Genomic DNA, 27,912 nt, shown 5'->3' on the forward strand with positions numbered 1-27,912 from the left:
CTTTTGAAGTTAACGGTCAACAAATTCCCCTTCCCTGCCTCTCGGCATTGTGCAGTCATTACAGGTGATTTAATATCAGGCGTCATTGTGTAGTGTGTCAGCTTAACTGCAATTTGTTGACGTATGACTTGAGAGAAAGGAGGGAGTTAGCGAGACCACGTCCTCCTCCATGCTTGCCGCCATAGGTGACACTGCATTGGCCACAGAGCAGCGAATACACAGTGTAACTATGGTGAGAAGGGAGGGAAATGAGGAACGCAAAGTGTCTAGAAATTAACAAACATGAATACTGTGAAGCTGGTTTTTTTTAAACGTGGTTAAATAAGGTGGCAGCAGGCAAAATGTGCCTCGGTAGCCCACAAAGAAAGTAAGACAGTAGAAATGTGTTCACAATCTCTAAGCTTTCAAGAGTTATTTTACCAACCCTAACACGTCTTCTGCCAAATGCTGGAAATGTTCCCCAATCTCACACAGCCTACGCCTGATTCCTTGCGCCAAGACTGCTGTTTTATAAGTCATCTAGATCTAGCCTATTTGGAGCGAGCACTGCTGTGTAAGCGCCTTAAAGTATGGTGAATGAATTTCAGCGTGACATCATTAAGCCTGTAGCATAATAAAGTAGGCAAATAAGCGACCGCACGTTGCAGTATCGGTCATGTGACGCAAGTCTCGTTCCGATCACTTTACTAGGTGCCCAGGACAGTTTATCAACGTTTTAAAGTAAATGGGCAAAGGGGGTCAAAAGAAAACGCAAAGTCACGTCATTGTCAAAAACGGACAAGCGAACAGGCTACTATTAAAGGCAACTAAAAACAAAAGTGTGTGTGTGTGTGTGTGTGTGTGTGTGTGTGTGTGTGTGTGTGTGTGTGTGTGTGTGTGTGTATATATATATATATAATGTTCCGTATAAAATATAAAACAGGAAGTAAAACAGGCACACATTAATTACACGCCAAGTCATAAACACGTCCCCAAGTTTTCATAATGCAAAGCAGATAACGCAGTATCTAATGAGATGTGTATGGCGACAGGATGTTTTTCCTTGCCTGCACTACTCATTACTCATTTACTGGTTGTCATTACTATATCATTGCTCATTCACCTGAATTAGTGTAATAGCAAATAGGAATTTTCAAATAACCTTACAGCAAGAAATATGTTCATAAAAAGTAAAAGCACTTTTGCTATACAGTTTTGCTGATCAGTTCCATAGTTGTAGTTATAAGAAACCATATAGGAAACCTAAGAGTAGAACCTAAGTGAATGAAATCAGTTATTTTCCACTACTGACCTTTTGTGTTTTAAAATTAAACTCTTAAGATTATTAGCAGGGGGAGTAATCAGTTAGGCTACATGTTGTACTTTGACCATTTGTGTATACTAGTGGTATTCTCCATGGTAACCTACCATGTTGTTCTTAGGAAGGAACACAGACATTATCAAGTGGAAGAGATTTTGTTAGGTGAAATGAAGTAAATTGGGTTGGATATACTTTATTATGCTTTATTAAATTTGTCCTGGCCTTCAGCAGCACTGATCCATTCATGCATTCATGTTCATCCATCACAAGACCAACACAAACACCAATGCACATAGATAGATAGATAGATAGATAGATAGATAGATAGATAGATAGATAGATAGATAGATAGACAGACAGACAGACAGACAGACAGACAGACAGACAGACAGACAGATAGATAGATAGATAGATAGATAGATAGATAGATAGATAGATAGATAGATTTGACCAACCTACAAAAACAAACACTATCACTTTCCAAGGTGACAGTGAAGTCCTGTTTGAAATCCTGCACACAGTATAAACATATAGGTACCAATAATCAATACACTACATATTCCATTCATGTTTAAACAGTTGTATTACCCAAGTGTGCATTACACCTCTGAGACCTTGTGTCCTTTCATGGACATTCACATGATGCTGAGCTCAAACTGTTCTGAGCACTACAGACCATGCCATTGTGTCTATCCATAGTGATGATGTGGTGATTTTTTTAGGACACTAATTCTGTTGCGACATTAAATCTGTCTATGCTTACCTCTTGTATTTGTTTGTTGAAGCTAGAATTCCCTCCACATAAATCCCAGCATTTTCCAGTCTTTGTTTGACAAGGAATTTTTGTGAGAGCTGGACCATTTTTCCACCATGCTTGTCTCCACAAAACCCACTAGCTTTTGCAGAACTTGATTTTTCCAACACATGTGCTCATTCTACATTTACAGCATTTGGCAGACACTCTTATCCAGTAAGTTAGAGTCCAGGATACCATTGAACATGAATGCTGTTGAAATAAAGGGCTCAATGCTGATGCCTAGAAGTGCAAAACACATATAAGCTCTATAAGTGCAATAAACAATGCCCTACAACAAGTACTAGAGTTTGGGCAGTGGGCTGTGGTAGCTCAGTGGTTAAGGTGCTTGACTTATAATCAGAAGGTTGCTAGTTTTAACCCTGCCACTGCCATGTTGCAACTGTTGTGCCCCTATGCAAGGCCCTTAACCCTCAATTGCTCAAGTTATACTCAGTCATAATTGTAAGTTGCTTTGGATAAAAGTGTCAGCTAAGTACCATAAATGTAAATAAGAGCAAGAGCAGGATCTGTGGTTGTTTAAAAATTCCACAAATAGGTCTTCAGTCCGTGTTTGAAGAGTGCAAGGAACTGTGCTGTCTGGACAGCCAGTGGAAGTTTGTTACACCATCTGGGAGCCAGGAAAGAGAATAGTCTTGATCCTTTCATGTCCATGACATCATGACATGGTGGTCTGGCATTTAGGCAGAATGTGATAAAGGCTTGCACTCTTTTCAGCACCATAACACTGGCACACTTTGCTGGGAGTGTCAAAGGTAGATCTGACGAAGAAGCTGAGTACAAGCCTGTGGTTTTGTCCACATTTCAGCTCAGTTTACAACATTAGCTGAAAGATGAATGAGATTACTACCAAGAATGAAATTATGGGGCATTTAAAATGGCACAGTAGTTTAAAAGGTGGAAGTATCCACTATTATGTTATACATAAAAGAGTTAATAGTGGGGTAACATTATTTACATTAGTAATCCTTTAGAGTTTTATAGACTGTGTAAAACTCTAAATGACAATTAAATGTTGTTGAGAATATTTATATTAATTTGTTTTAATGTAGCTGCAATATGTACTACATATTTTGTGTATTTTCTGTTGTCAGTCTTTATAATAAGTTGCAAATGTTATTGTTATTTAATTTTGATTTTAATTAAATTTTTATTATCTACCTACCTCTGAGGGATAATACACGCATCATCTGTGACACATGTTGCAATAAAGTTGTGGCTTATCCATAGAATAAGTACATTGGCTAATAGGTCCACTTTTGTGCACATGACCTATTTCTCTGTGTGCTGTTGTCTTGTATTCATAATGATAATCCAGAATAGTCTCACATGTGATCAGACTCCATACAGAAATCAATATAAATACAGCAATAAGATATAAACCTGTAAAATAGAATAGTGCAAACAAAGATATTTAGTATAAACAACATTAATTATATAAATTAAATAGTATAAATAAAATTATTACTATAAGTAATACAAATAACTGTTCACAGGTAGACAGTATCTAATTACTAGGAGTAAATCTAAGGGCTTTGACAATCTAAGGGCTTTGACAATTGATAATTGTTCAACTGTACACTTGCGCCACTCCCCTCCCACAAACTGCATAACATAAAGAGCTTACTACAGACAATGTAGATTCAACATATGCTATGTAGTTTCAGGATGAGATTTCACAAATGAAAATATATAGAAATGTAGCACACCTTTTATGATATATGACTTAATAACCCCCCCCGATTATTCTCAGCCTACTTTGACTCATTTGTTAGAAATTCTAACCTGCAGACTTTCCTACTACCATTTTGGGTAAAGTCTCTCTTGGGAACATGGGCGGGGTTAAACTCCCAACTATGTGGTGCTGGATCTATGCTTAGCTGGTGACTGAGTTGATCTGCTTCATTCCTCAGTGTGTTTTTGTCCTTGTAATTTTACTCTTTAAATTAAAACACTAAGGTTTTATTTACTAGCATTAATGACATGTATCTTGGTTTAAAATTGTTTACTCAAGAAAGTTCCCAAGTGGTTTTATTTGGCCCACTTCTCTCTTATTGTGGATATGCAGTAAAGCCCCTCAAATGTATCTTTACACTTTGCTTTGGTTTTTCTCATTGGATTATCCTCTGGTTGGTTAAGGTAGGCTCTGAGTTTACTTACTTTTGCCTTAGATTCTGTTCAATTCAAGGCTTGTTGTCTAAACCTAGGTGTTAGTTGCTTATTAGCTGTAATTACTCACTATGGATGTAGTTTCGCCCTGGCCTTAGGTGTGAATTGAGGGGCGGGCTCAGCACTTATTGAACTGACTTAAATTCGGATGACTAATCAACATCTAGGAAGGCTTTGTTTTTGCTCTCAATCAGTTCATCTACATCTCATCTACCGGACTTCACAAACTCATCTAAGTACCTTTTATATTATCTCAATCTTTCATCTCATACATCCACAAATCAAGCATCTGAAATGTGTTTCACAATTCCTGTCCACATATCCCACAGATCTCCTCAACACTATCATCATAGACATCGCAATCTCAGCAACCTCACCTACTCACAATGTTAGGCACCATCACAGATCGTGGTGGCAGGAGGGCTCTGGAATTGCCAATCTGCTGTCTAGAAGGCTGACTTCATCTCAGCACTAGCATCCCTCCACTCTCTACATTTCCTGGCTCTAACAGAAACATGGATCACCCCTGAGAACTCAGCCACACCAGCTGCCCTGTCTTCTGTCTTTTCATTTACGCATTCTCCGAGGCGTCTTGGCAGGGTTGGCAGCACAGGTTTACTATTGTCTCGAGAGTGACGTTTCACTCCACTTTCCTTCTCTACTGTTTTCATCTCCTCTTTTGAATTTCATGCCATTACAGTGTCTTTCCCCACCAAACTTCATATTATTGTCATCTACCGCTCTCCAGGTTCTCTAGATCACTTCATTGATGAGCTTGACATCCTCCTGAGTCAATTCCCCATTGATGGAAATCCACTCATTCTCCTTGGAGACTTCAACCTTCCATCAGACAAGCTGCATTCCTCCTGCATCCTTCTGCTGTTGACATCACCCTCAACCACTCTCCTCCGACTCACAAAGCTAGCAATGTTCTAGACTTGTGCTTGTGCAGTCTCTTGTGCAGTCTCTTGTCATCTCAAAGCTAGACTACTGCAACTTACTACTTGCTGGTCTTCCTCTAAAAGCCATCAAACCTCTACAACTTGTCCAGAATGCAGCAGCACGACTGGTCTTCAATCTTCCGAAGTTCACACACGTTACTCCACTGCTGCACTCCCTTCATTGGCTCCCTGTAGCTGCACGCATCAGATTTAAAACCTTGATCCTTGCCTACAAAGCCAAAAATGGACCAGCCCCTTCATACGTGAGGTCAATGGTCAAAACCTGATCCGTACCTCAAGTACTTCAAACCTCAAGTGTGGCTTGGCTTGAAATACCTTGCTTCAGGTCTCATGGACGACAAGCATCGAGACTATTTTCTGTCCTGGCTCCAAGATGGCGGAATGAACTCCCACTTGCTGTCCAGACAGCAGAGTCCCTTGCAGTCTTCAAACACAGACTGAAGACCCATCTATTTGCAGAATAAAGGACAACTGACACTGCTCCCATATTGATTAAATTAATACTTATTGTAGGGTATTGTTTATGTTGTTTAACAAACTATAGCACTTATTGTTTATAGCACTTATCACTGTTTAAGATAGACCTTATGTATTTTCTACTTCTAGGTATCAGCATTCATCCCTGTATTCTACAGTATTCCAGTTCATTGGTATGTTTGATTCTAACATACTATACTGTACTTGGATATATTCTATGAGTAAACAACAAAGCACTTTTGTAAGTCGCTCTGGATAACAGTGTCTGCTAAATACCGTAAATGTAATGTAATGTAATGTCTGCTAAATGGTCTAAATGTAAATGTACACTCAGAGGGCAGCTTTCTAATTATATGCATTACTCAAGAGATGTCAGGATAGCTTCTATTAAAATCTCCATGGATACTCAAAAATGATGCAGTAAGCTATAGATCTAACAGGAAAGCAAAGTGAAGGCAAGCCATTGGAACAAACATGAGAAGTTTAAATGTCACACTTGGATAATTGCATGAGCGACAAATAGGAACTAAATAATGGACATAATGTTAAGGTTTGACTTTCATTATCTAAACGGTTTCCCTGATTAGTGCTGACCTTTACTTCCACCCCCTCTACCCCACCTTCTCAGCCTACTAAACATTACACCTCCACATCTGTTAGTTCAATAGTTCTCTCGAACCATTTAAGACTTTCATTTATTGCTAAGTATTGTGTATTGTTGAGATACATTGCCAAAATGACCTTTGTAACAAGCTAATCACAGAAACCAAACTGTCTAATTATGCCTGATACTAAGAATCTTCTGCTGGTTATGGAGATTTTTATGTAGAAATTCTTTGCTTAGATCTCTGCTTTACAAAATAATTTCATTGTACACTTCAGTGATTAATTGACATGGACTAATGGTAATGAATTATGAAGTAGATGTAGATTAAACTTTATAGTTCTACAAACAGATCAATTTTCCATTTAAAGTGGTTGCTTCTTGAAGAAGCAACAAACACAGCATTGGTCCCAGTTGTATTGTCTCTATGGTGACTGTGCTTTAGAAAGGTGTGTTCCTTTCTGTTACTATGAACAACAGAATTTAAGAGACAAGCATAAATGACCTCAGAATCACATAAAAATGAATTATATCCTGAATAATCAAGATCCTATTATTTACTCCCTGAAATATGAACAATAAAATATGAATGCACAACGTAAGCCTCCAAAAGTTCTATAGGTTTCTGATCATGGAAAATTACATTTTGTGTAATTCAGTGTAGCCAGCACTAATTTAAGTAGTCAAGTACATAGTTAATTTTTTTAAATATCCATATTCTGACCTGTGATACAACATTCTTTATTTACTTCAATGAAAAAAAACTGATCTATTCAATAGTCAGTCAGTCTCTCTCTCTCTCTCTCTCTCTCTCTCTCTCTCTCTCTCTCTCTCTCTCACCCCACACACACACACACACACACACACACACACACACACACACACACACACACACACACAAACAAATTGTTCTATCACCTACCACCAACTATGCCATACAGTTTTTGAACCTTGGTATACTCTACTGACTGGTATGTATTCAGTATGGAATTTGTTTTCTGTTAAATTCTAAAAGGGAATAAACCAAAGGGAATAAATTAATCACAGTCTGTACTCCTTAATGTAAAATGGCAAGAACAGTTACACTTGCAGAAACTTTACATGATAATTGAGACATAAACATGTGTACATTTAAATACAGTGCAACCAAGTCCATTGAGACCCTTTAAAAAGGAATAAAAGAGGAGTTAAGAAGGGTCTAGGCAAAGCCTTTACATTTTCAGCTTCTGTCCCTGTTCATATTTTCATAAGCAAATAGATGTAAAAGAGTAGCTCTTCCTTTTTGCTTCACATGAATTAGGGGACAAAGCTTGGTGAAACTTTTACTTCACCACATACCGTATTTCAAAACATTAGTTGTAGTGCTGTACTTTTTAAAAATATATATTATTTCCTAAACAAACCAAGAAAAAAGACTTATCTATGTAATGTAACAATAAAAATAATAAAATGTTTTACTCAGTCATAATAGCAACAACTCAATATAATTAATTACATTTTTTAGAAGACTAACAACTTTTTTACTTCCCATTGCAAATTCTGGACAGGCACACCCATAAAACCAACTCCAAAAACACACAGCAAATACAACACAAAGCAAATATTGACAGAACAATGACTTCCTTCATCTCGGAGTCTTTTCAGAGGCATCTTCGTCATCCTTAGGATGATAAAGTCTTAACTTCTATTTTTCATCCATTTCAAACATAGTCCTTCTTGTCATAGCCACTGATAGAGCGTGGAGCAGAGTAGGCCATTTTGGGGGGCTTGTACCTTCTTTCCTTTGGGGGGCAGGTGCAGCACAGCATGGCTCCTCCAATGATGAGAAGCCCAGCAGCTGCAAAGCCTAAGTAGAGCGATGCTCCCAGCTCTCTACGCTGAGCTGAGATCAACATGGGATTGTAGAAATCTTGGATGATGACGGATATAGTCCAGGATACAGGGATTAACGTGAGCATACCAGAGATGATGAAGAATACCCCAGAGATTATCATGACTTTAGCCTTCGATGCTTCATCATCAATGCAGTTGGTGCACTTTGCACCCATGATGGAGATTAACAAAGCTAGCACACCCAGGATAACAGAGATCACACTCATGGCCCGGGCTGCCTGCAGGTCCTGGGAGAGAGCCAGTAAGGAATCATAGATCTTACACTGCATCTGTCCAGTGCTCTGAACTACACAGGTCATCCAGATGCCCTCCCATATGATCTGAGCTGTAACAATGTTAGCTCCAATAAAAGCTGTGACCCTCCACATAGGCAGAGCACAGGTGACAATAGCAATGATCCAGCCTAACACACCAAGGCCAATGCCCCCAATCTCCATTCCCATTGACATAGTTTCTCCTTATAGGTGCTTTTGTCCAGAAAAAAGCAAGGGTAGACTGAAAAAACTGACAAGTTAGAATCTCTGTATACAAATGTTTTCTATTTTGCCAGAAGACTGCTATATGCACTCTCTAAGTAGCTCTTTGATATGGTGATGCTGCTGTGGAAACAAGCTCCCTTTATATTCCCAGTGCAACAGATGAGGGAGGAGAGGGAGGAGGACCTCCAGATGACATCATGAAACAGAAGGGCAGAAGGCTGCAGGTGTCCTATACAAAATGACACCTGCCTCCCTGAGCCACCCTGCAGCAAGAAAGCACAATGAGGACTCAGACCAATGCTGTTCACCCAGGACAAAGACAAAGAGACTTAGCTTCTGCACACAGAGCTGGGAAGGAAAGGTGTATTCTAACCAAACAAATTAGTAACTTGTGTTTCCAGGTGTAACAGTCAGAGTAAAAATGGGAATAAAGAAAATACTATGGTTCTGTGTGTGTGTGTGTGTGTGTGTGTGTGTGTGTGTGTGTGTGTGTGTGTGTGTGTGTGTGCGTGTGTGTGTGTGTGTGTGTGTGATAAAACATATAATGTGTTGTATAAACATTATGAAAAACATTATAATTCTACTGAGGTTATATGTAAGATAAACCAACCGCTTAGAGATAAACCAACCACTTTTCTTGAGGAAAAAGAGCTGTTGCTCCAAAAATAATTTATGGAATATTATGTTAAAAATAGACAAAATAAATATTAAAGATACATGGGTAGGAAAGCAAATATTAAAGATACAGGTGTAGGAAATCCCCCACTCACATTCACAAGTGGTGCACAAGTGTTAAGTCATCATCGGTTCCCAGAAGCACATAACACAAAGATCACTGTAGCACAAGTATCACACTGAACACTATCTCTATTGTTTATGATGACTGTGCTTTCAGGAAACAGTTCCTCTTTTCATGATTATACACAAAATCAATATGGGGTTAAGACTTGAAATACCAACAAAAGCTTACATGTCAAATGCCAGCAATTGATATTTAATTGATTTTTTAAAAGAATTTTTAAATATATATATTTTTTACATGTTCAACATTACGTACCATGTTACATTTTTTATTTTGAGATTTAAATCACACACAGGTGCAACTTGGAATATATTAGTCCCAAAATTATTGAACAATGTCCAGGCCCTGTACAACCAAGCAGCCCCACACCATTATGGTGTATTACTCAACTATACATCATAGCTGTGATGAGATTTTGGTGTTAATACCAATACAGAGATATTTACTAAAAATATTTTTGCCTTATATGTTCAACATTGTTCCAGTAGTGCTGTGGAACATCTAACTATTATTCAGGCAAGCAGTGATTTTTTTAAACATAATCAATAGTTGGAAATAGTTAATAAATATAGCTATTTGAAAATTCTTGATGCGGTATAATGTTTTCAAACATCAGTGTTTGTTTACATTACTATAGACTAGTTTAGAGGCGTAGGTTAACAGGTGCCTAAGAACACCATAAACATTTAGTCTTTTCTTTTACATACTGTATTTTACAAATTTGACACAAATTTCATTTTATAAAAATTTTAAGTTTTGGAACAACGCTGTTGGCAACTGGCCATTTATGAATCAAAACATGCATAAGTATAGAAAATACATTTACTGTAATTGACTACCAAACAAGCTGGTAAACCTGTTTGCATGATATACATTTTAAATATGGAAAATTATTATGATTTAATCAAGATTAAAACTTCTAGAATATGCTAAATTATATTTGCTTGATTGCAAATTAAATAATTTTATAAATGAATAATGACATTTAACGTATTAGAAGACATCCATTTTTACATTAGATCACAGTGGTAATGACAAGTGCCTGATCAAGCAAGTCCAACAAAACTAACTAATCAAAACTTCTTGTATGCCTTCAGTTTGAAACATTAAACATGTGAGTGAACAGATTTAAAAATGCTAAGCTTAATTCTACCACTCATGTACTATGTTTCTTATTTTATACAGAGTTATTTGCTAAGGCAGTATCTTAAGCAGTATGAATATTAACATTCAAAATAATACTATATAAAAAGAATGCCATAAAAATAGAAATAATTGCTTATTTTCGAGTCATTCACGATGGCTGTGCTGTTAGAATGTTTGGCCTACAAGAACTCACATAATAACTACACTCCAGGTAAAATATTTCCAAGTTGGGTCTCTTTAACTCACGTAGCCGTTTCACCCAAGACAGCAAAGTATCCTGAATATTGTTAAAATGCAGCTGTGATGTCCTCAAACATAATCTTTCCTGTTGTATGAGCTAGGAGCCACTGAACGGTTGGTGGAATAAGTCATACGATTTGGGGGAGCGTACTTCATTTCCCTTTCTTTAGGTGGACAACTGCAGCACAAAATGGAGCCTCCTACCAGGAGCATGGCCGCAGCAGCCCAGCCCAGGTACAGGGAGGCTCCAATCTCCATCTTCTGAGACTCTGGCACAACTGGACTGTAGAATTCCAAAACTACAGAGTTGGCTGACCAGGAGACCGGAATAAGTTGGGTGATCGCAGCAGTGATGAAGGCAACGCCAGAAGCAATCATCACACGGGCTTTGTTCGCCTCATCCTCAATGCAGTTGGTACACTTGGCACCCACAATTGAGACTAGAAGTGCAAGGACACCTAGGACAATAGCAACTACTGTAAGAGCTCGAGCTGCCTGCAGGTCCTGAGGGAGAGCCAGCATGGAGTCGTAGACCTTACATTGCATCTGTCCAGTGCTCTGCACCACACAGCTCATCCAGATGCCCTCCCAGAAAACCTGAGCTGTGATGATGTTGATTCCAATGAATGCAGTCACTCTCCACATGGGAAGGGCACAGCACACAATGCTGAGAATCCAGCCGAGAGCCGAGAGGGTTATTCCCAGTATCTCAAGACCTAGTGCTGCCATAGTTCCTTGTTTCTCTGGCAAAGTTTAAGCACTAATCACAATTATCTACTCTTGAATGTGTTAGGAAAAATCTTTAGAAAAGAAGACAAAGAAAAAATCCTGTCTCAAACACTTCCAGAAATCTAGTCTCGAGTTGTGCAGGTGAGTATAGAAGTATTTCTGGGAGCATGCATGAAGTTGCTGTTATGGCGTTTTTAAAATGAGGTGGCGTGTTCTGGCTCAGTGGAACTGCCCTCTGTAATCTTTATAATGTTTAAAGAAATGAAGGCTGACCTTCCTACAATCTGTTATCAGATGATAAGGTAAAGTCCTGGTATTGGCTGACCTTCTTCAGTGCTGATCTCACAGTTACCTGTTTTTTGTACAATTTTAACGAAGGCTTTTTATTGAAACTAACTGAAGAATAATGATATGCCAACACTGGGCCTGGTAAATGATGTTAATGGTTAGCTTGCAGAATGGCTTTTGATATGTTTAGAAAACAAGACTTATTATGGTAAATTACTGACAGCAGCCTTTGCAGTGTATAAACACTGCCCAGTTGAAATCACTTGGCACACACCTTTGGGACTTAAAAATTACACAGACAACTTAAAAATATGTCTCATAGGTTACTTTGTTTGTTTGACCTATAATATAAAAGGTTATAGTTTCTCCACTTAGAAGTATGAGTCTATCAGTCTGTAATTAGGGATAGAGTAAAAAATGTTGTAATAGACTATAAAAGCATAGAGTATAATGAATGTATTATTAGTAGTATGACATGCATGCTATGCTTTATGCGACTTTTTAATAAAGCAATAAAATATAAATTGTAGACAATTTACTATAGATCGTGCTACAATTATAGGGATTAAAAATTATTTTTAAATTTCAATAGACCTATCAAAACTACATGATAAAAATGTATATAAAATACATGGTTTTATCACTAACAATTAACAGGAAAATTTATTTTAAGCCGTAAACCTATAGAAACAGTTAATAAAAAGGAAATATTTCCTGACATAGTAGAGAAAGGCAAGAAAATACTTATTTTTATGTTAACTTTTGATCTCTGATATTTTCTCCACCTTTTTAACTATAAACTAATTACAAATGTACAAAGACTGATAACATTTAGGCCCGGTATACTACAAATTTATTTTAATTGCTTGAATAATGATATAATGGTAGCTGTAATCAAATCATCGGTTTGCATTGTTCTTTGAGAGAAAGTCCAAAACAATAGGGGGTGAAAAGAGAGCATTATGCCAACTACTGTTATTCTATTCCATCTTGCCAAGTGAAACCTTAGCCCTAACCCTAAACCAGCTCCCTCAAGTCCTATATTCAAACTTTGGTATGTTCTCCTTCCAAATTAAAAATTCTTCATTCTGTCATTCACTTTTCAAAACTTCATTCCGTTTGTAAAATCCATAATGCAACGACAACGGAATAAACAAATGTTAACCATATATTAAAAATCAAATAGTACCCTGATTAAATTATACTATTTACATTTGTATACTTGCTTGTTTGAGACAGAGATAAACGCTTACTTATCATTCCTATCATTCATGGCATAAATGTATAGCCTGAAAATTGAAAGGTGTGCTTTGCAATGAAAAAGATACATAACTTAAAACCACAAGTCAACCCAGACTGAGCGATTAAGTCAACTTGTATTGATTTGTGGTATATTTATTTTTTCATGTCTAAATGCACAAGGTATTTAGGTGTTGTCTAATTGCTAGTGACATAAGATCAAACTTGGTTAGTGTGCTTCCCTCTCGGAGAGCAATATATTCTTTCAGCCTTGCCAAAGAAGCTGTTTAACCAGTTTCTGTTTTGACGGATCGTCCTTACACATTTTACTCACAAGCACGCGCGCTCACCCAACGCGTAGCTTGTCTTTGATCATGCAAACAGATAATATACGAACGTTACACGGAACCAACTCATTTATGAAGGGGGTAGTGCACTAAGCGAAAGATTATTGTCTGTCTGACAGCGTCAGGGCGTGAATCTTGTTTGGGCTGAAACGGTTAAACTCAGCATGGCCGAGTAAGACAAAACGTGAACAACGAACTGGAGTCAACAGCTGTTTTCAGATCGGTGTAGAAAGTCGGTTTTCACTCCTGACGTGATCTTTCCACATTATGTTTTGGCCGTCGGTCACCTGCTGTCACATTTGCCGCGCTAGTACAGGAACTATGATATAGGTTACCTGCAGCATTTTCATTGTTTAGTCGCCCTGTGTAGCCTAATTTAATGTAAGGTACAAAATCATTTTGGACAGTCAATGGTAAGAAAAACAAGGTGAAATTAAATCAGTTGGGGATGGGATCTAGCACTACGAAATAATGCAAAGTTAAAAAGAGGCTTTTCAAATCCGTCCTCATATACAAATTAAGCGTCGATGTTTTCAAACTGTGTTGTTTATAATATTTATAGATTAAAACATCCTGCAATATTTTTCAGGGATAAGTAAGTGCTTCAGTGCTTCACACACCACCCTTACTTCACCCATGAATCAGGTCACTTGTAAACCTGCCAATGGCGCTAAGGAGCCGTTGAATATGCCGGCCTGTTGCCAACTGACTTCAATGGAAAATAGAGAACACCACTGGCGTAGGGCAAAATTCTGGGGCCCCACCGCATCATTATTTTTTAAATATATGAACACCTCCTGCACCCCCAACCCCCAGCTCGACCGCCCCACAATATAGTGTAAGCTCTGCATATATAGTGTAATATAATACACTGACAGAATTTTTAAAGGAAAACACCTTTTTAATTAAGAAAGGTAAGATCATTTGTCACTAAAAGAACAGGAAATGTAACATTATAACCTGATAAGTGGCGAATTTATTGCTGTGAATTTTCACTATGGTCTTCTGGTGTGTGGAGGTTTGGAAGTCCAAGGTCAAGGTGTTGTTTTCATAGTGGCTATGTCTCATCCTTGTGTGCTGTATGGGCCAAGCTATCATCCAGGATTTCTGGCTAACCAATATTATATTACTAATAAAGGTGAAACAAATAGCTGTTTGATTTGGAGTGGCAAAATTGGTGGCATAATTGTCTACATTAGAAAATTTCAGTAGAAGTATGAAATGTGAACTTAAAGTCCTGGCATAAACTGACATATTAATAAGTTGTTCTGTCAACCCAATTTAAAAATACCTGTGGTGTCTCAACTACTGAGAAAACAGGAACTGTGAAGAGATTATAATACAGTGAGGGATGCTTAAGCATGCTGTTGGCAACAACCAGTATAATGTACTGCCTATAATCAGGTTTCCCACTGTGTGGAGGATGAGGATTCCAAGGCAAATGTTTCTGTGGTATCGGGTGTGGTTTTCATTATACCTGGGGTGTCTGATCCCTCTGTGGTGGATGGCCCAAACAATTATTGAGGACAATTATTTGAACAACAACAAGAAGGGCATGAGAAGACACACCCAGTACAATAGGTACATTTGCTCTTTGTTAGTAAATTCTGAGATAGTTCTGAGCACCTGTTTGATTGGAGGTTGAAACTGCATATTTGGTCATGCCTAGACTCAGTGTGAGTCAACACTCACAAGTTCCAGATTAGGAAACTGGTTCAACCAGTTCAGGTGTGTACCAGTTTCCACCTGTTCCTCCCCCACAAACTCCTCCACTCATACTTGAACTAACACAGGAAAAATTTTAAAACTTGCTAGTTTATTTACTAGTTTGACTTTCATTGCTCAGTGTTGAAGAAACATCTCAAAGTATTCATTGAACTACACAATTTTACATTGTGAAATCACTGAGCTGTATGCAGCTACAATAAACAAACAGAATTCTTCACATTCTGAGAGCTCTGACCTTTAATAAGCAGACTTCCCCTTCCCTTTAAATCATGTCATTCAATACCAACTGCCTCTTTCAAGATACTTTGCACAGCTTTATAAACAGCATAGCTGTATTGAATTGACAGAAAAACATTTTTAACATCAAGTTATATTCCAATGTTTCTAGTCTTGTCGTGGTTTTACATAGCAGAGGTAAGATTGTGGAAGATATAGCAGCTCATAATTTGTCTACGAAGGCACATTTGTTGCTTTTATGAAATATGTCCCACCAGTGTCTGACCCATGAACAAATAAACTGAAAATAACTATTCCATACATTTACAAGAAAGACACTGCTTTATCCCACAAGCTGCTTTGTTATGCCTTACAAATTCAGTTTATGGCTCCACCTATTTACACTGATTGTCTATCTAGTAGACCTAGAGGAAAGTCTTCACCTTCTAAAAAAAGATATAGAATCAGAACATGACAATAATTTAATTGTAAAGCAATTTAATTAAAATAATTCATCCATATACATTCTGAAATGTCAATTACATATTGATTATTTACACTAAGGTGATTCATAGTAAATAAGTTTTGAAGCAAAACAACTGTGTTATATGTTTGATCAAGGTGTAAGGTGTAGGCATGGTGAGTCACCCTCCTATAGGTCTCATCCTCTATAACGAACAAGATAAAACAACTAAACCAGAATGGCAGGTTATGAGGTAGTACTTGTGTCATAAACCCCACCCCCACAAGGTTCTATTTTATAGTATCTGCTTTCACACTTGGTGTCACATTTGCAAGGTGCCATTTGAACAGCAGAAGAGGAAGAAGAGGTGCTGTGAAAATAAACAAGATGGTTTCTGCTGGGTTACAGATGCTGGGTGCTGCCCTGGGCATCATTGGCTGGATTGGTGTTATTGTGGTGTGTGCTCTCCCTATGTGGAGGGTCACAGCCTTCATTGGAAGTAACATTGTGACTTCGCAAATCTCATGGGAAGGCATCTGGATGAGCTGTGTCGTACAGAGCACTGGACAAATGCAGTGTAAGGTCTATGACTCCATGCTAGCCCTCAGCTCCGATCTTCAGGCTGCACGTGCCCTCACTGTCATCTCCATCGTGGTGGGTATCATGGCTATCTTCCTGTCCATGGCTGGAGGGAAGTGCACCAACTGTGTGGAGGATGAGAGCTCCAAGGCAAAGGTTGCTGTGGGAGCAGGTGTGATCTTCATCATCTCCGGTCTTCTGTGTCTGATCCCTGTATGCTGGACAGCCCAGACCATCATCCAGGACTTCTACAACCCACTAGTTAACCAAGCGCAGAAGAGGGAGCTGGGGGCCTCATTGTTCATCGGTTGGGGGGCTTCTGCTCTACTGATCATCGGAGGAGGCCTGCTGTGCTGCAGCTGCCCACCCAAGGAGGAAGGATCATATGCTGCCAAGTACAGCGCTGCTCCTCGTTCCCAGGCTTCTGCACCCTCTGGCAAGGGCTACGTTTGAGATGTTCCAGACCTTCAAAAACTGATTCTAATAATAATGTCCAAGAAGTACTGTCTCACTAACAGTCTTAACAGGCTTCATGAAGACTTGATGGACAATTGTAAGAATTGATGTTACTAGTTTCTGTTTTAAATATATACAAAATATATCAAGAATAATGAGGAACCACAATGAGAAATGTATTCTTGTTCTTTGCTTTAAGTGGATGTATGTGGTATAAAAGTATGATTGAATTTTAATGCCAAAGCACAAGTGCTATGTCAGTTTTAACAAGGTAATGTGTATTTTCACTTTGGTTAAGCTTCAAGAAATTAATGGTTTTGTAAATAAATATTTTTTTGTACAGTGTATCACCTTTTTTTCATGTTTAATGTCAAAACAGGAAATAAACCACAACTGGTATGGCCGTTTGTTCTCACTAGTCTTGAAAATGAGAAAATGTTTATAATGTCATTGAAACTAGTTTCAATGGTGGGGTATAAAAATGTCCAAATTTCATAGAGTTTAAACTCAATGATATACGGAAAACATTTCCAAAGGGAGTTGTCTTAACCTGACAATCCAGTTTAGGTGTGGCTCAGTTTAAAAAAAAAGATCACATAACATGTAATTACATATGTATGAGAAACGTTAGTTAAACCAAAGCATTAATTTAAACTAATAATTAGTTTACCACTCAGTGGAACAATATTTTTTTCTATTTTTTTCAGTTTCAGAAATAAGCCAGTCAGTGCTTATAGTTGCTTTGAAAAATGGAATACATTTGGCACTTCACTTCACTTATTTTGCTGTCACTTGTGACCTGTATTCCTTGTATTGTTTTAATCTCTACATTACAACAGATTACAGCTGCCTAGAAAAAATAAAGAAATGTGTAATGTTGTAAGGCTGAGTACATTTAACTTGCAATGAAGCAGTCATATAATTGATGACAACCTTTCCCACTTGTTGTCTTTTATAGTCTGTATCTATATATCTCTATGCTCAAACTGAACAGGAAATAAAGAACAAAGATATCAATCTAACCATCAGTCTGTGCATACCACAAAGAAAAAATAAAAGAAACTACATTACACTTCATGTTTGTAACAAATAAAATTTGCCTTATTTTAAAGACTGAATAATAATAATAATAATAATAATAATAATAATAATAATAAACACATCAAATAATACAACATGAATGATTAATAATGATGAATGATGATTTTTTAACTTATGTTACTCTGGATAAAAGTGCAGCCAAACCTTTCATGAAGCTCAAGAGTTATCCATTATGTATTAAGAAAAAAAATAGATGTATTCCAAATATTGTCTTATAAGTACTAAGTACATGTTTTAGATTCTATTAGTTCTCAGGGATCACTCAGATTGTACACAGGACACTCAAAACAATGGTTGAAATTGAGCTGTGGTATCAGATGACTTCTTTTACTTCTGTTTGAATGTACAGAAGAACCCCACCCTTGTGGTCTGAGCTATAAAACCAGTCTGTAAATACCACTGAGACACATTTCCCAATCTTTCTCATGAAGCATTGACCGCTGTCTGCAGGACCACCAATAACAATGGCATCCCAAGGCCTCCAGATCCTGGGTGTTTTGATAGCTATGGCAGGTTGGCTGGGGACAATAATCACCTGCGCTCTGCCTATGTGGAGGGTCACAGCTTTTATTGGAGCTAACATCGTGACAGCTCAGGTCATCTGGGAAGGTTTGTGGATGAACTGTGTGGTGCAGAGTACTGGACAGATGCAGTGTAAGGTCTACGACTCCATGCTGGCTCTCCCTCAGGACCTGCAGGCTGCCCGAGCCATGGTTATCATCTCCGTCCTGGTGGGTATCTTTGGTGTGCTGATGGCTGTGGTTGGAGGAAAGTGTACTAACTGTATGGAGGACGAGGCAGCAAAAGCCAAGGCTTGCATCTTCTCAGGAGTTATCTTCATTATCTCTGCCCTTCTTATTCTCATACCTGTAAGCTGGTCTGCACAAACCCTTATCAGGGATTTCTACAATCCTCTGGTGTCAGAAGCCCAGCGTCGAGAGCTTGGGGCTGCCCTCTATATTGGCTGGGGATCTGCAGTTCTCCTGCTGTTAGGGGGAGGACTGCTTTGCTGGAATTGCCCACCCAAGGATCACCAGCCTTATGCAGCAGCCAAATTTGCCCCTGCCAGATCAACATCCCCAGCAATGAATTATGTGTGACCAACAAAATGCATGTTTCCATGAGAACTGATTCTAAACTCTGAAGAAATGCTGACTCATCTACCATTAAAAGTCTGTTTCCCAAAAGGCATACTTTGATATCACATGCATTATGTGATTTCTGACCTTTGATGATAATGACATGGATTTCTGATTTGTCAAATATTTATGCAAAAACAAATTCCACACATTGGAAATGTGATGCCTGAAATTAATTTAAAATGCCTGATTGTCAAAATTAAAATATGATGCAAAGTAATATGTGACTCATTGATTAGTGCGTCGACTGACTTAAATACTTTTTCTGATTAATCCCCAGATCATCAGTGTCATTCTTTCTTTCTTTTTAATTATTATACAGTACATGGTACCAACAGAGTTTAACGGGAAAATTCCCTTTCAGCAGTATTTTGGGAATTTTAGGAGCTTTATTCCTTTTACTTGCTTAACTTTTTCTGCACAATTGAGCATAAACATATTCTTCTGTGAAGTATAAAAACATACAATTAAATTAATTAGTTATTTATTTATTGTTTAAGCAGGTCAGTAAATGTGTTTATTTTAGAAAATAAAAACATTCCATGAGATAATAATTATTGTCACCTAACTAATAAAATGATTAACTCCGATTAACCAGGATATTAATACCTAAAGTGCAGTGTTGTATTACGTAACTAATGTTGTTTATGGTCAGTATACCTAAACTTGAATCAAAGTACTGTTGGGTTAGCAGATTCCTTACTTTTAGACAAGATATCACAATATATTACTCACATCGATGACTAACAATGCAAGGTTGTGTTCCGTTACAGTAAAAGATGAAAAGCTTAGTAAAATAAATGCAGGAACAAAATGTCCTCATACAAACTCTTTCGTCGAGGCAGCTGACTTATGTGCGGGGTATTTCGCAACGTGTGGTCGTTCTTCTTTAGGGGGACACTGACAACACAGTGTCGCACCCCCGATAAGAAGCAGGCCTGCGGCGCCCCATCCAGTGTAAAGCGAGGCACCGAGCTCCCTTCTTTGTGCATCAGAAAACAGAGGGTTGTAGAAGTCTCTGATTATGGTGTGCGCTGACCAGGAGACGGTTGTTAGACACAGCAGTCCTCCGATAATAAAAAACACACCCGCGGAAATGGCAACTTTTGCCTTAGCTGTTTCATTACTGATGCAAGTAGTGCATTTGCCCCCAACAACTGCCAAGAGAACTCCAAAAACAGATACCAAAATTGAGAGAACCACTAGAGCCCGAGCAGCTTGCAGATCCTGTGGCAAAGCAAGCATAGAGTCATAAACTTTGCATTGCATCTGTCCCGTGCTCTGCACAACACACGCCATCCACAGTCCTTCCCAAATGATCTGTGCCGTTACAATGTTATTGCCGATGAATGCGGTTACTCTCCACATTGGAAGGACGCAGGTTATAATATCCACCAGCCAACCAACAAAGGCGAGGGTAATGCCTAAAATCTGCAACCCAAGTGACGCCATAGCGAATCTGTCCCAATTAGTTTGATTTTTATTTGTACTGGTTTCCACTTCTTTAAGTGTGAATGTCTCTCGCAGGCAAATGTTGTACGTAGACCACCGCCCCAGTATCTCTAAGGGTGGGATTTAGCTAAATCGTGGCGGATAGACGACCCCTAGAGATGTGCTTGGACCATGTGTGACCGTAGTGTTATGTAGTGTCATGTTGGCTAACATAAATTCCAATTACCCTCGGTTAAATACAGCCTAAACCCTATTATTTGTAAGTGAAGAAATAAACCCATTTTATTCAACTGATTTGATGTGCCCTCCTGAGGTAAACGTATTCCTTAACATGTGTAACAGAACGGCCGTCGATCGAGTCCCTCAGCAAACTGACGCAGTGCAGTGATAGGCCTACCGTTTCAAAATTAAATTACCTTCACAACTAATTCAAATCTGAATATAAATATATATATTTTCAAGTCACATTGTAATACATCTGTCTTAAAAGTTACCTTTAGCCTATTCTTAATGTTTTACAGATTTTCTTTTTTCTTTTTGTTCTTTTAGTGTATACTGTGATAATCTAACGCACGAATTCCACGAGTACCTGCGACTGTAGCCGTACTCCTAAACTTTGTTCCAAGACCACATAAAAGGTAGAAAAGACGGCAGGCAAGATGGAATTGTGAAATGAGTCAATATCGTCACGTGGCTTACCCATTTTGGAAAAAAAAACAAAAACAACAACCCAATATTGCTCTTTAAAAAAGCGCTTTACTTAGTTAAATCGAATAAACCTATTTAGGTTTTATTGTAAATTCACCAGAAAGCAGTATGCTTTGCTGTATGATTGTAGACACAGACATAAATGTTTATATACTCAGTTAATACGTATTTTATGTAATTCTATAGAAAGACTGTATGAATCCTACGTAAGATCCACATTATCCTTATAATTTTATCATTTATCTTAGAATGTCATAATTGTATGCTTACATTATTAACAATATGTTTGCAAGCATTAAAGCTTATCAAAATGTATCACCGTTCAAACACACTGTGCTCTAAACTAGATAAGCTTTGTCCAGATTGTTTATACACTAATCAACAAAAGATTATGATTTTATGATTAAATTACATGTGTGCGCGCAAACACACACACACACACACACACACACACACACACACACACACACACACATTCAGATGTATTGTCTTGCTACCATGGCTGAGTTTCTAAACATTTGAAAATTTCCACTTTTAATTAATGCCACTCATAGTTTATCATGGAATATCTAGAAGGGAAGAAATTTCATGAAATGACTTATTTCAATGTTGGCGGCATGCTATCAAAGTACAGTATACTTTGTGTGTGTGTGTGTGTGTGTGTGTGTGTGTGTGTGTGTGTGTGTGTATATATATATATATATATATATATATATATATATATATATATATATATATATATATATATATATATATATATGGGGGGGGGGTGGACATTCCCTTCTAATGTCCACAGGTTGATTAAAAGGCAGTCTTCTGCTTATCTTCTTCCCAGATGTGTATTAAGTTATATGTACAATACTAGTACAAAGTGGTGAACACATGCACTGCATGCAGCTTCATATGGAAAGAGAGGCATCATTAAGACCCATTATGAAATTCTTATTGATAACAGAGGACAGAGGATTGTTATTGATAACTGAGAACAGCATATTATGGTTTTAATGTACTTAACATTTGTTTAAAACATTCAATCTTTTAAAAAAAATGCAATGACATTCACTGAATGAATGTAAATGTAAAGACATTAACCCACAAAAAGAATGAGCAAGGCCAAAATAAAGTATGTTTTTTATTAATCATTGCATTTACTCTCACTGATTTGCCCAAAGGCAGTAGGCTATTGGTGGACGTTAATTGGGGGGTGGTCACAAACAGTACCGGCAGGCATCCTATTTTCGTATTTTTACTCTCTGAACTTTACAGAGAATACTTGATATAACTCTATAAAATGCCACATGTACTTATGACATATATGTATATAATGTTCCCTAATTTTACTTTCAATAACCTGACATACAAATCACACGTGTGTAAAGATACAAAGACCGGTCAAAACTCATGACACACCGCATTCACGCATGATAGTGGGTGGCAACAACTTATTGAGAACAAGCTTTGTGATCAACTGCACGTGGCGCGTTTAGCGCTAATGGTGATCAACCTGATTACTGCCTGACTGGCATTGAGGCTTATAAAAGAGCCGAAGTAAAGCAACTTCTCAGGTCTACAGACGTCTTTGCTATTAAGCAGCGTGCTCTAAAGTAAGAAAGAATGGCGGCATTGGGGCTTCTTGGTCTGGCTCTGGCTATTATCGGTTGCTTTGGTGACGTTATCATCTGTGCATTGCCAATGTGGAAAGTTACTGCGTTCATTGGGCAAAACATCGTAACTGCCCAGATCTACTGGGAAGGTTTGTGGATGAACTGTGTGATACAAAGCACTGGTGAGATGCAGTGCAAGGTCTACGATTCTATGCTGGCCCTTCCACAGGATCTACAGGCCGCACGCGCGCTTGTGGTCATCTCCATTCTCGTCTCCCTACTTGGATTTATGCTCGCAATTGTGGGTGGAAAGTGTACCAACTGCCTTGAAGATGATGTGGCTAAAGCTAAGGTTTCTGTGACCGCCGGCGTGTTATTTCTGATCGGAGGCGTCCTCTGTCTGATTCCGGTGTCTTGGTCTGCGAATTCAGTGATACGTGACTTCTACAACCCCCAGGTTGCGGACGCGCAAAGACGTGAATTGGGAGCATCGCTTTTTATCGGATGGGGTTCCGCTGGCTTGCTACTGATCGGCGGCGCTCTTCTGTGTTGCCAGTGCCCCAAAAGTGAATATCGTGGTTATTCTGCCAAGTACTCTGCGCCACGAACCGCTACCCAGAGCGGTGGCGCCTATGTGTAGCGCCTAGGGGTTCCATGTCTTGAAGTGTAAGGGGTCTGGATTTCCTCCATTCGGAGGTGGTACCAAGAGACTGACTTTTATCAAGTGATGTAACTAAATTTTATGTAATAAATTATGCCATTTTACATATCCTGTGTCATTCTTCCAAAGCTTTTGCTTCCACTGCAAGTTCCTGCCCTAGTTCAACTAACATGACTAGATATATGCTTTCTAGATCCATTTTCAGTTTTTTTACACAAGGGTGAAGGTGGCCAGTATTACTGATGCATGTTTCCTTTGTTACATTTGAGCCCATGTTCAAGCTGACTTGACACATTTTAACTTGACTTCAGATAACTAGCTACACGAGTAGACCATGCATGTTCCTTTCTATGTTAATTCCTAATAGGAAGGCAGTAGTCAGACCGCCTCTATAAGATGAGGCATGGTAATTTGCATGCATCCATCTTTCTATGGGGAGAATATAAAGAGCTGGGTATAAGGCAAATATGTCTTGTGATGTAGATAACATGCATACTACATAACAGGATCTCTTCTGTAATGAATTGTGTGCAATGCATGTTACATCTTTTAAATGAATATAGTTTTCAGCTTTAAAGCTTGATGGTGGAAAACTGTTAATGGTGTCTTGTTCATACTTGGTGGGTGAAGGTTGTTTGTGCTTCAGTAAGTAATGAAATGTAAATAATTGCAGTGGTTATAGTATATGTCCAAGTCCCTGTTTAGTTCATTTAAACTCAGTTATTTTGACCACTAGATGAGTTTACTGTTTGTGATGCAGTAATAGTCTAAATTGGCTTGACCAGAAAATAACTTTTCTATCCTACAAAATACTGGAGGAAACTGGTTTGAACTTTAGAACCATTCATGTGCCCCTGGGCTTCTGTTATCAATAACACTGAGTAGAATTTTGGTATGTGTACTCCTAGTTGAACAATGAAGTCTCTTCTTTCTGCTCTCTTCCCACCCTCTTTGTACTTGTTCTCTCCAGTGCACATATATTTGCTTGTCCATTCTCTCACATGCACTCACTCACCTGCTTGCTCTCTTTCACCACCATTATCAGAAGCAGATAAAGAATCAAGCAAAAGAGGAAACCTGAGACAGGAGAAAAGAAATCCCCACCCCTTCTTTCTCCACTTTCATCAAAAACATTTGAGGCACAGCAAGGCTGCAGGTCTTTCTAAAGGAGGTTTGTTTCTATTGCTTACCTTACAGCATTTTTTTTTTTACCTCGAGCATTAATTGTGCATTGAAAACTGAAGAAATTGTCAATATTTTGTATTTATCCTATTGCATGTATTTCTTATACACTACTTGTAAAGTTAAAAACTGAAGGAACGTGCTAAATCCTTTGAAGTATGGGAAGACAGCTCTTGGCAGCCTCTTTGGTCCTTTTGGGCTTCACTGGTATCATCGTTATATGCGCTTTGCCCATGTGGAAGGTTTCTGCCTTCGTGGGATCCAACATTTTGACAGCACGGGTGTTCTGGGAGGGCTTGTGGATGAACTGTGTACTGTTGAGCACTGGGAATATGCAGTGCAAGGTATATAACACTATTTTGGCTTTGTCTCAAAATCTTCAGGTCAGTCGAGCCCTTATCTGTATCTCCCTTGCAGCTGGTGGAGTCGGTATTGTTTTAATGGTCATTGGGGCCAGAGCCACTAACTTTTATCGTGACAATCAATATGCCAAGATCAGATGTGGATTATCAGCTGGGGTGGTCTACATCATTGCAGGTGTACTGTGCCTGATAGCTGTGAGCTGGTCAGCACAAGGCATCATTGTGGGCTTCTACAGTCCTACAGCAACAGATGCAATGAGAGGTGAACTCGGGGCCTCCATCTATGCGGGATGGTTAGCTGGCTTCCTCCTAATCTTGGGTGGATCCATATTCCTCAGCACATACTCCAGCAGCTGCTGAGCATTGAAACAGAGGAATATTGTTCAAGTTGCTGTTCTTCAGTGTGTGAGTGGAGTATATGGAAGAATACACTCATCTTTTTTATTGGATTAGATTGTTTTTGGAAAAGATGCAATAAACATATTAATGTACATATTGTACATTAATAGAAAAAACCTTTAATCTGTTTCAGTTTCAAGCAAAACAGTCTAATAACTTATTGGACCACATGCTGACTGATGGCAATTGACACAGGACAACTTTAATTTACAGGACAACAGGACAACTTTAACTCAAATAAATGAAAATGTTTAAGGATCAAGAGACATATTTTGCTATCAGGTAATTAAACCAAATTGTTGAAAACCTCTCCATGGCCAAATCAAACCATCAGAGGCCTTGTTCAAACATAGGGTGCCATAACGGGACATTGAATATGTAGTAAAATCTCTTGGGTCAAGCTAGAAAAATACTCACTAAAACAAATGCAAAAAAGATGCAATTTATTATGGCTTAGCTCGCCTGACAGAGGAACTGGATTGTATAATTAGCATTTGCATAGAGAGGCTAAAGTACTCTTTGATTGAATCAGAAATTTCTGTTCACTGAATGGGCCAAAAAACAATTCAAAATAATTAAATTGTCTCAACAAGTTTATTCAAGGAACATTTGAAGCAAAAACAATTTTTAACATGCTTCAAAAACATTTTCATTTACTAAAAAAAGTAATCAAAAGAAAATGGAAACAAAATAAATTAAACAGTAAAAAAAATATCAACCATGTTTGTCCTCTTATCATAATGTTTTTAGTCCTTTTTTCAAGCATTGAGTATTGCCAAATGTTTCCTTAGGCATCCGAGCCACTTGCAGTTTTTACTTTAAGTTGGATCAAAGACATGTTTATGTTTCTTACCCTCCTGCTGGTATGACTACATAACTTTCCTGATAATGTCTCCAGTGTCAGTCCTAAAGTGAAGGTCAAGCTTTACCTTTCAAAGTTTTGACCTAACAAAGGAAATGGAATATGAACCATCCACACAGAAGTACATAAAGGATGAGAAAAAAGTCCCATGCAAAAAATTATAATGCAAGTAATTCATGAAGAATGCACAGAGCTAAAAATAAAAATCACAATGATATAGTCACACATTCATTGGGATTAAATATGAGAAGGGATAAAAAGATCAGGACCAACAATTTAGAAAGTCACAAACATATTCCAGTTTTATTGGTAACCAGCTTTTTCTGTATGCATCTGTATATATTCTGTATGCATTCTATATGAAATGTCTTATAATTGTCTAATTCTGCAATTAATTATTAAAAATTAAATAATCAAATGCTTAAGTTATTATATGAGGCTCAATGTCTGTAATATTTGGTTGTCAAGAGAAACTGGGACAGCAGCTGAAACAACTGTTTATGTTTATAATCACCTTATTACATTGCAAACATAAAGTGCAAGGCAAGGCAGGGATTATTGAACCCTACTTAAAGCACATTCTACTTCAGCCCACATTTAACATAACACTAATGCAAATACTGCTAGGAATAATAATTATATTTAAAATTTATACAGCACATTTTTCAAAGGACTGTTACATTATGTATAGCTCAGTTAACCTACAAAGAAAAAGACAAAAAAAGAAACAAAAAAGGTGAAGGTTAAACGTATTGAGTGAACAGGAAAAGATGAAGTTGGAGGTGGAAGGGGAGATGGAAGAAGAGTTTTAGAGGTACTGAGCTAGAACTGCATCCCAATGAGGTCTATCTAAACTTGAGGACCCTTAAAAACCAAGAGCCAGGAAACCATAGTGTATGTGCCCATGAGTTTAAGGAAGGAGCAAGAGCATTGAAGTCATGAGCAAATGTTTGTATAGAATGCAGGAAAAAAAAAGCAGAAACCAGTGTAATGTGTACAGAAATTGAGTGAAATTAGCCATTCTCATGGAATGTGAAATAATGGCCGATTTTGGTATGTATTGAATGTTAATTCTGCCAGAATGACAGTAATTGAGGAAATTGCAGTAAGACAATTAATAATGAAAGGCACTGACCAAAGTTTTAACACTTTTAGTTTGCAACTGAGCAAGCCTTATTGAGCATGAGAGATCAGGTTTGAAAACATCACAGAAGAGAAATAAGTAACAAGTTCAGAAATCACAACTGAGTAGGAAAGTCTGAAGGTTCTTACCAGTCAGAATTTTAGTGACTATAAAATTAAAATTAAAGCATTTTGGTGCTTGTGAGATTAATTTACAGGGAAGAAAAAAATGAAAGAAAACTATCAGTTTGGGCTATTTATATGTATATTTTAAAACATACAACAACTATTTAGGTATTAACTATGAAAGAACAATGAGACTGTAGCTGGTTTCATGATTGCACAGTAGGTTTATTTTAAACAGCAACAAAGTGAAATCTGTACATAAG

The 27,912-nt window shown here is 37.9% G+C and overlaps 7 protein-coding genes across 7 annotated transcripts; 4 read left to right on the plus strand and 3 right to left on the minus strand.

Annotated features, from left to right (window-relative positions):
- Positions 1-7,113: 7,113 nt before the first annotated feature.
- On the minus strand, positions 7,114-8,813 carry cldn3c (claudin 3c). The gene has a single exon (XM_081719088.1). The coding sequence runs from the start codon at positions 8,666-8,668 to the stop codon at positions 8,027-8,029; it is 642 nt and encodes a 213-aa protein (XP_081575214.1). The 5' UTR covers positions 8,669-8,813; the 3' UTR covers positions 7,114-8,026.
- Positions 8,814-8,854: 41 nt separating this feature from the next.
- On the minus strand, positions 8,855-11,973 carry LOC145658959 (claudin-3-like). Its single transcript, XM_081719085.1, has one exon. The coding sequence runs from the start codon at positions 11,613-11,615 to the stop codon at positions 10,956-10,958; it is 660 nt and encodes a 219-aa protein (XP_081575211.1). The 5' UTR covers positions 11,616-11,973; the 3' UTR covers positions 8,855-10,955.
- A 4,237-nt stretch (positions 11,974-16,210) lies between these two features.
- On the plus strand, positions 16,211-17,810 carry LOC145658960 (claudin-4-like). The gene has a single exon (XM_081719086.1). It carries the CDS (start codon positions 16,284-16,286, stop codon positions 16,926-16,928), a length of 645 nt encoding a protein of 214 aa, XP_081575212.1. The 5' UTR covers positions 16,211-16,283; the 3' UTR covers positions 16,929-17,810.
- A 627-nt stretch (positions 17,811-18,437) lies between these two features.
- LOC145658962 (claudin-4-like) lies at positions 18,438-19,927 on the plus strand. The gene has a single exon (XM_081719089.1). The coding sequence runs from the start codon at positions 18,497-18,499 to the stop codon at positions 19,130-19,132; it is 636 nt and encodes a 211-aa protein (XP_081575215.1). The 5' UTR covers positions 18,438-18,496; the 3' UTR covers positions 19,133-19,927.
- Positions 19,644-20,733, minus strand: cldn29 (claudin 29). Its single transcript, XM_081719090.1, has one exon. The coding sequence runs from the start codon at positions 20,621-20,623 to the stop codon at positions 19,991-19,993; it is 633 nt and encodes a 210-aa protein (XP_081575216.1). The 5' UTR covers positions 20,624-20,733; the 3' UTR covers positions 19,644-19,990.
- A 2,133-nt stretch (positions 20,734-22,866) lies between these two features.
- On the plus strand, positions 22,867-23,656 carry LOC113573219 (claudin-like protein ZF-A89). The gene has a single exon (XM_027003349.3). The coding sequence runs from the start codon at positions 22,946-22,948 to the stop codon at positions 23,573-23,575; it is 630 nt and encodes a 209-aa protein (XP_026859150.1). The 5' UTR covers positions 22,867-22,945; the 3' UTR covers positions 23,576-23,656.
- A 998-nt stretch (positions 23,657-24,654) lies between these two features.
- On the plus strand, positions 24,655-26,784 carry cldn28 (claudin 28). The gene is made up of 2 exons (XM_027005506.3): positions 24,655-25,545; positions 25,673-26,784. Exon 1 carries the CDS (start codon positions 24,937-24,939, stop codon positions 25,498-25,500), a length of 564 nt encoding a protein of 187 aa, XP_026861307.2. The 5' UTR covers positions 24,655-24,936; the 3' UTR covers positions 25,501-25,545; positions 25,673-26,784.
- Positions 26,785-27,912: the final 1,128 nt, after the last annotated feature.

The sequence above is a fragment of the Electrophorus electricus genome, chromosome 8, assembly GCF_041902795.1.
Source record: "Electrophorus electricus isolate QZ-2024a chromosome 8, ASM4190279v1, whole genome shotgun sequence".
NCBI classification, from domain to species: domain Eukaryota; kingdom Metazoa; phylum Chordata; class Actinopteri; order Gymnotiformes; family Gymnotidae; genus Electrophorus; species Electrophorus electricus.

Excerpts from the sequence above, each read along its gene's own strand:
- cldn3c (XM_081719088.1), bottom strand. The coding sequence starts at position 8,668 with ATGTCAATGGGAATGGAGATTGGGGGCATTGGCCTTGGTGTGTTAGGC.
- LOC145658959 (XM_081719085.1), bottom strand. The coding sequence starts at position 11,615 with ATGGCAGCACTAGGTCTTGAGATACTGGGAATAACCCTCTCGGCTCTC.
- LOC145658960 (XM_081719086.1), top strand. The coding sequence starts at position 16,284 with ATGGTTTCTGCTGGGTTACAGATGCTGGGTGCTGCCCTGGGCATCATT.
- LOC145658962 (XM_081719089.1), top strand. The coding sequence starts at position 18,497 with ATGGCATCCCAAGGCCTCCAGATCCTGGGTGTTTTGATAGCTATGGCA.
- cldn29 (XM_081719090.1), bottom strand. The coding sequence starts at position 20,623 with ATGGCGTCACTTGGGTTGCAGATTTTAGGCATTACCCTCGCCTTTGTT.
- LOC113573219 (XM_027003349.3), top strand. The coding sequence starts at position 22,946 with ATGGCGGCATTGGGGCTTCTTGGTCTGGCTCTGGCTATTATCGGTTGC.
- cldn28 (XM_027005506.3), top strand. The coding sequence starts at position 24,937 with ATGGGAAGACAGCTCTTGGCAGCCTCTTTGGTCCTTTTGGGCTTCACT.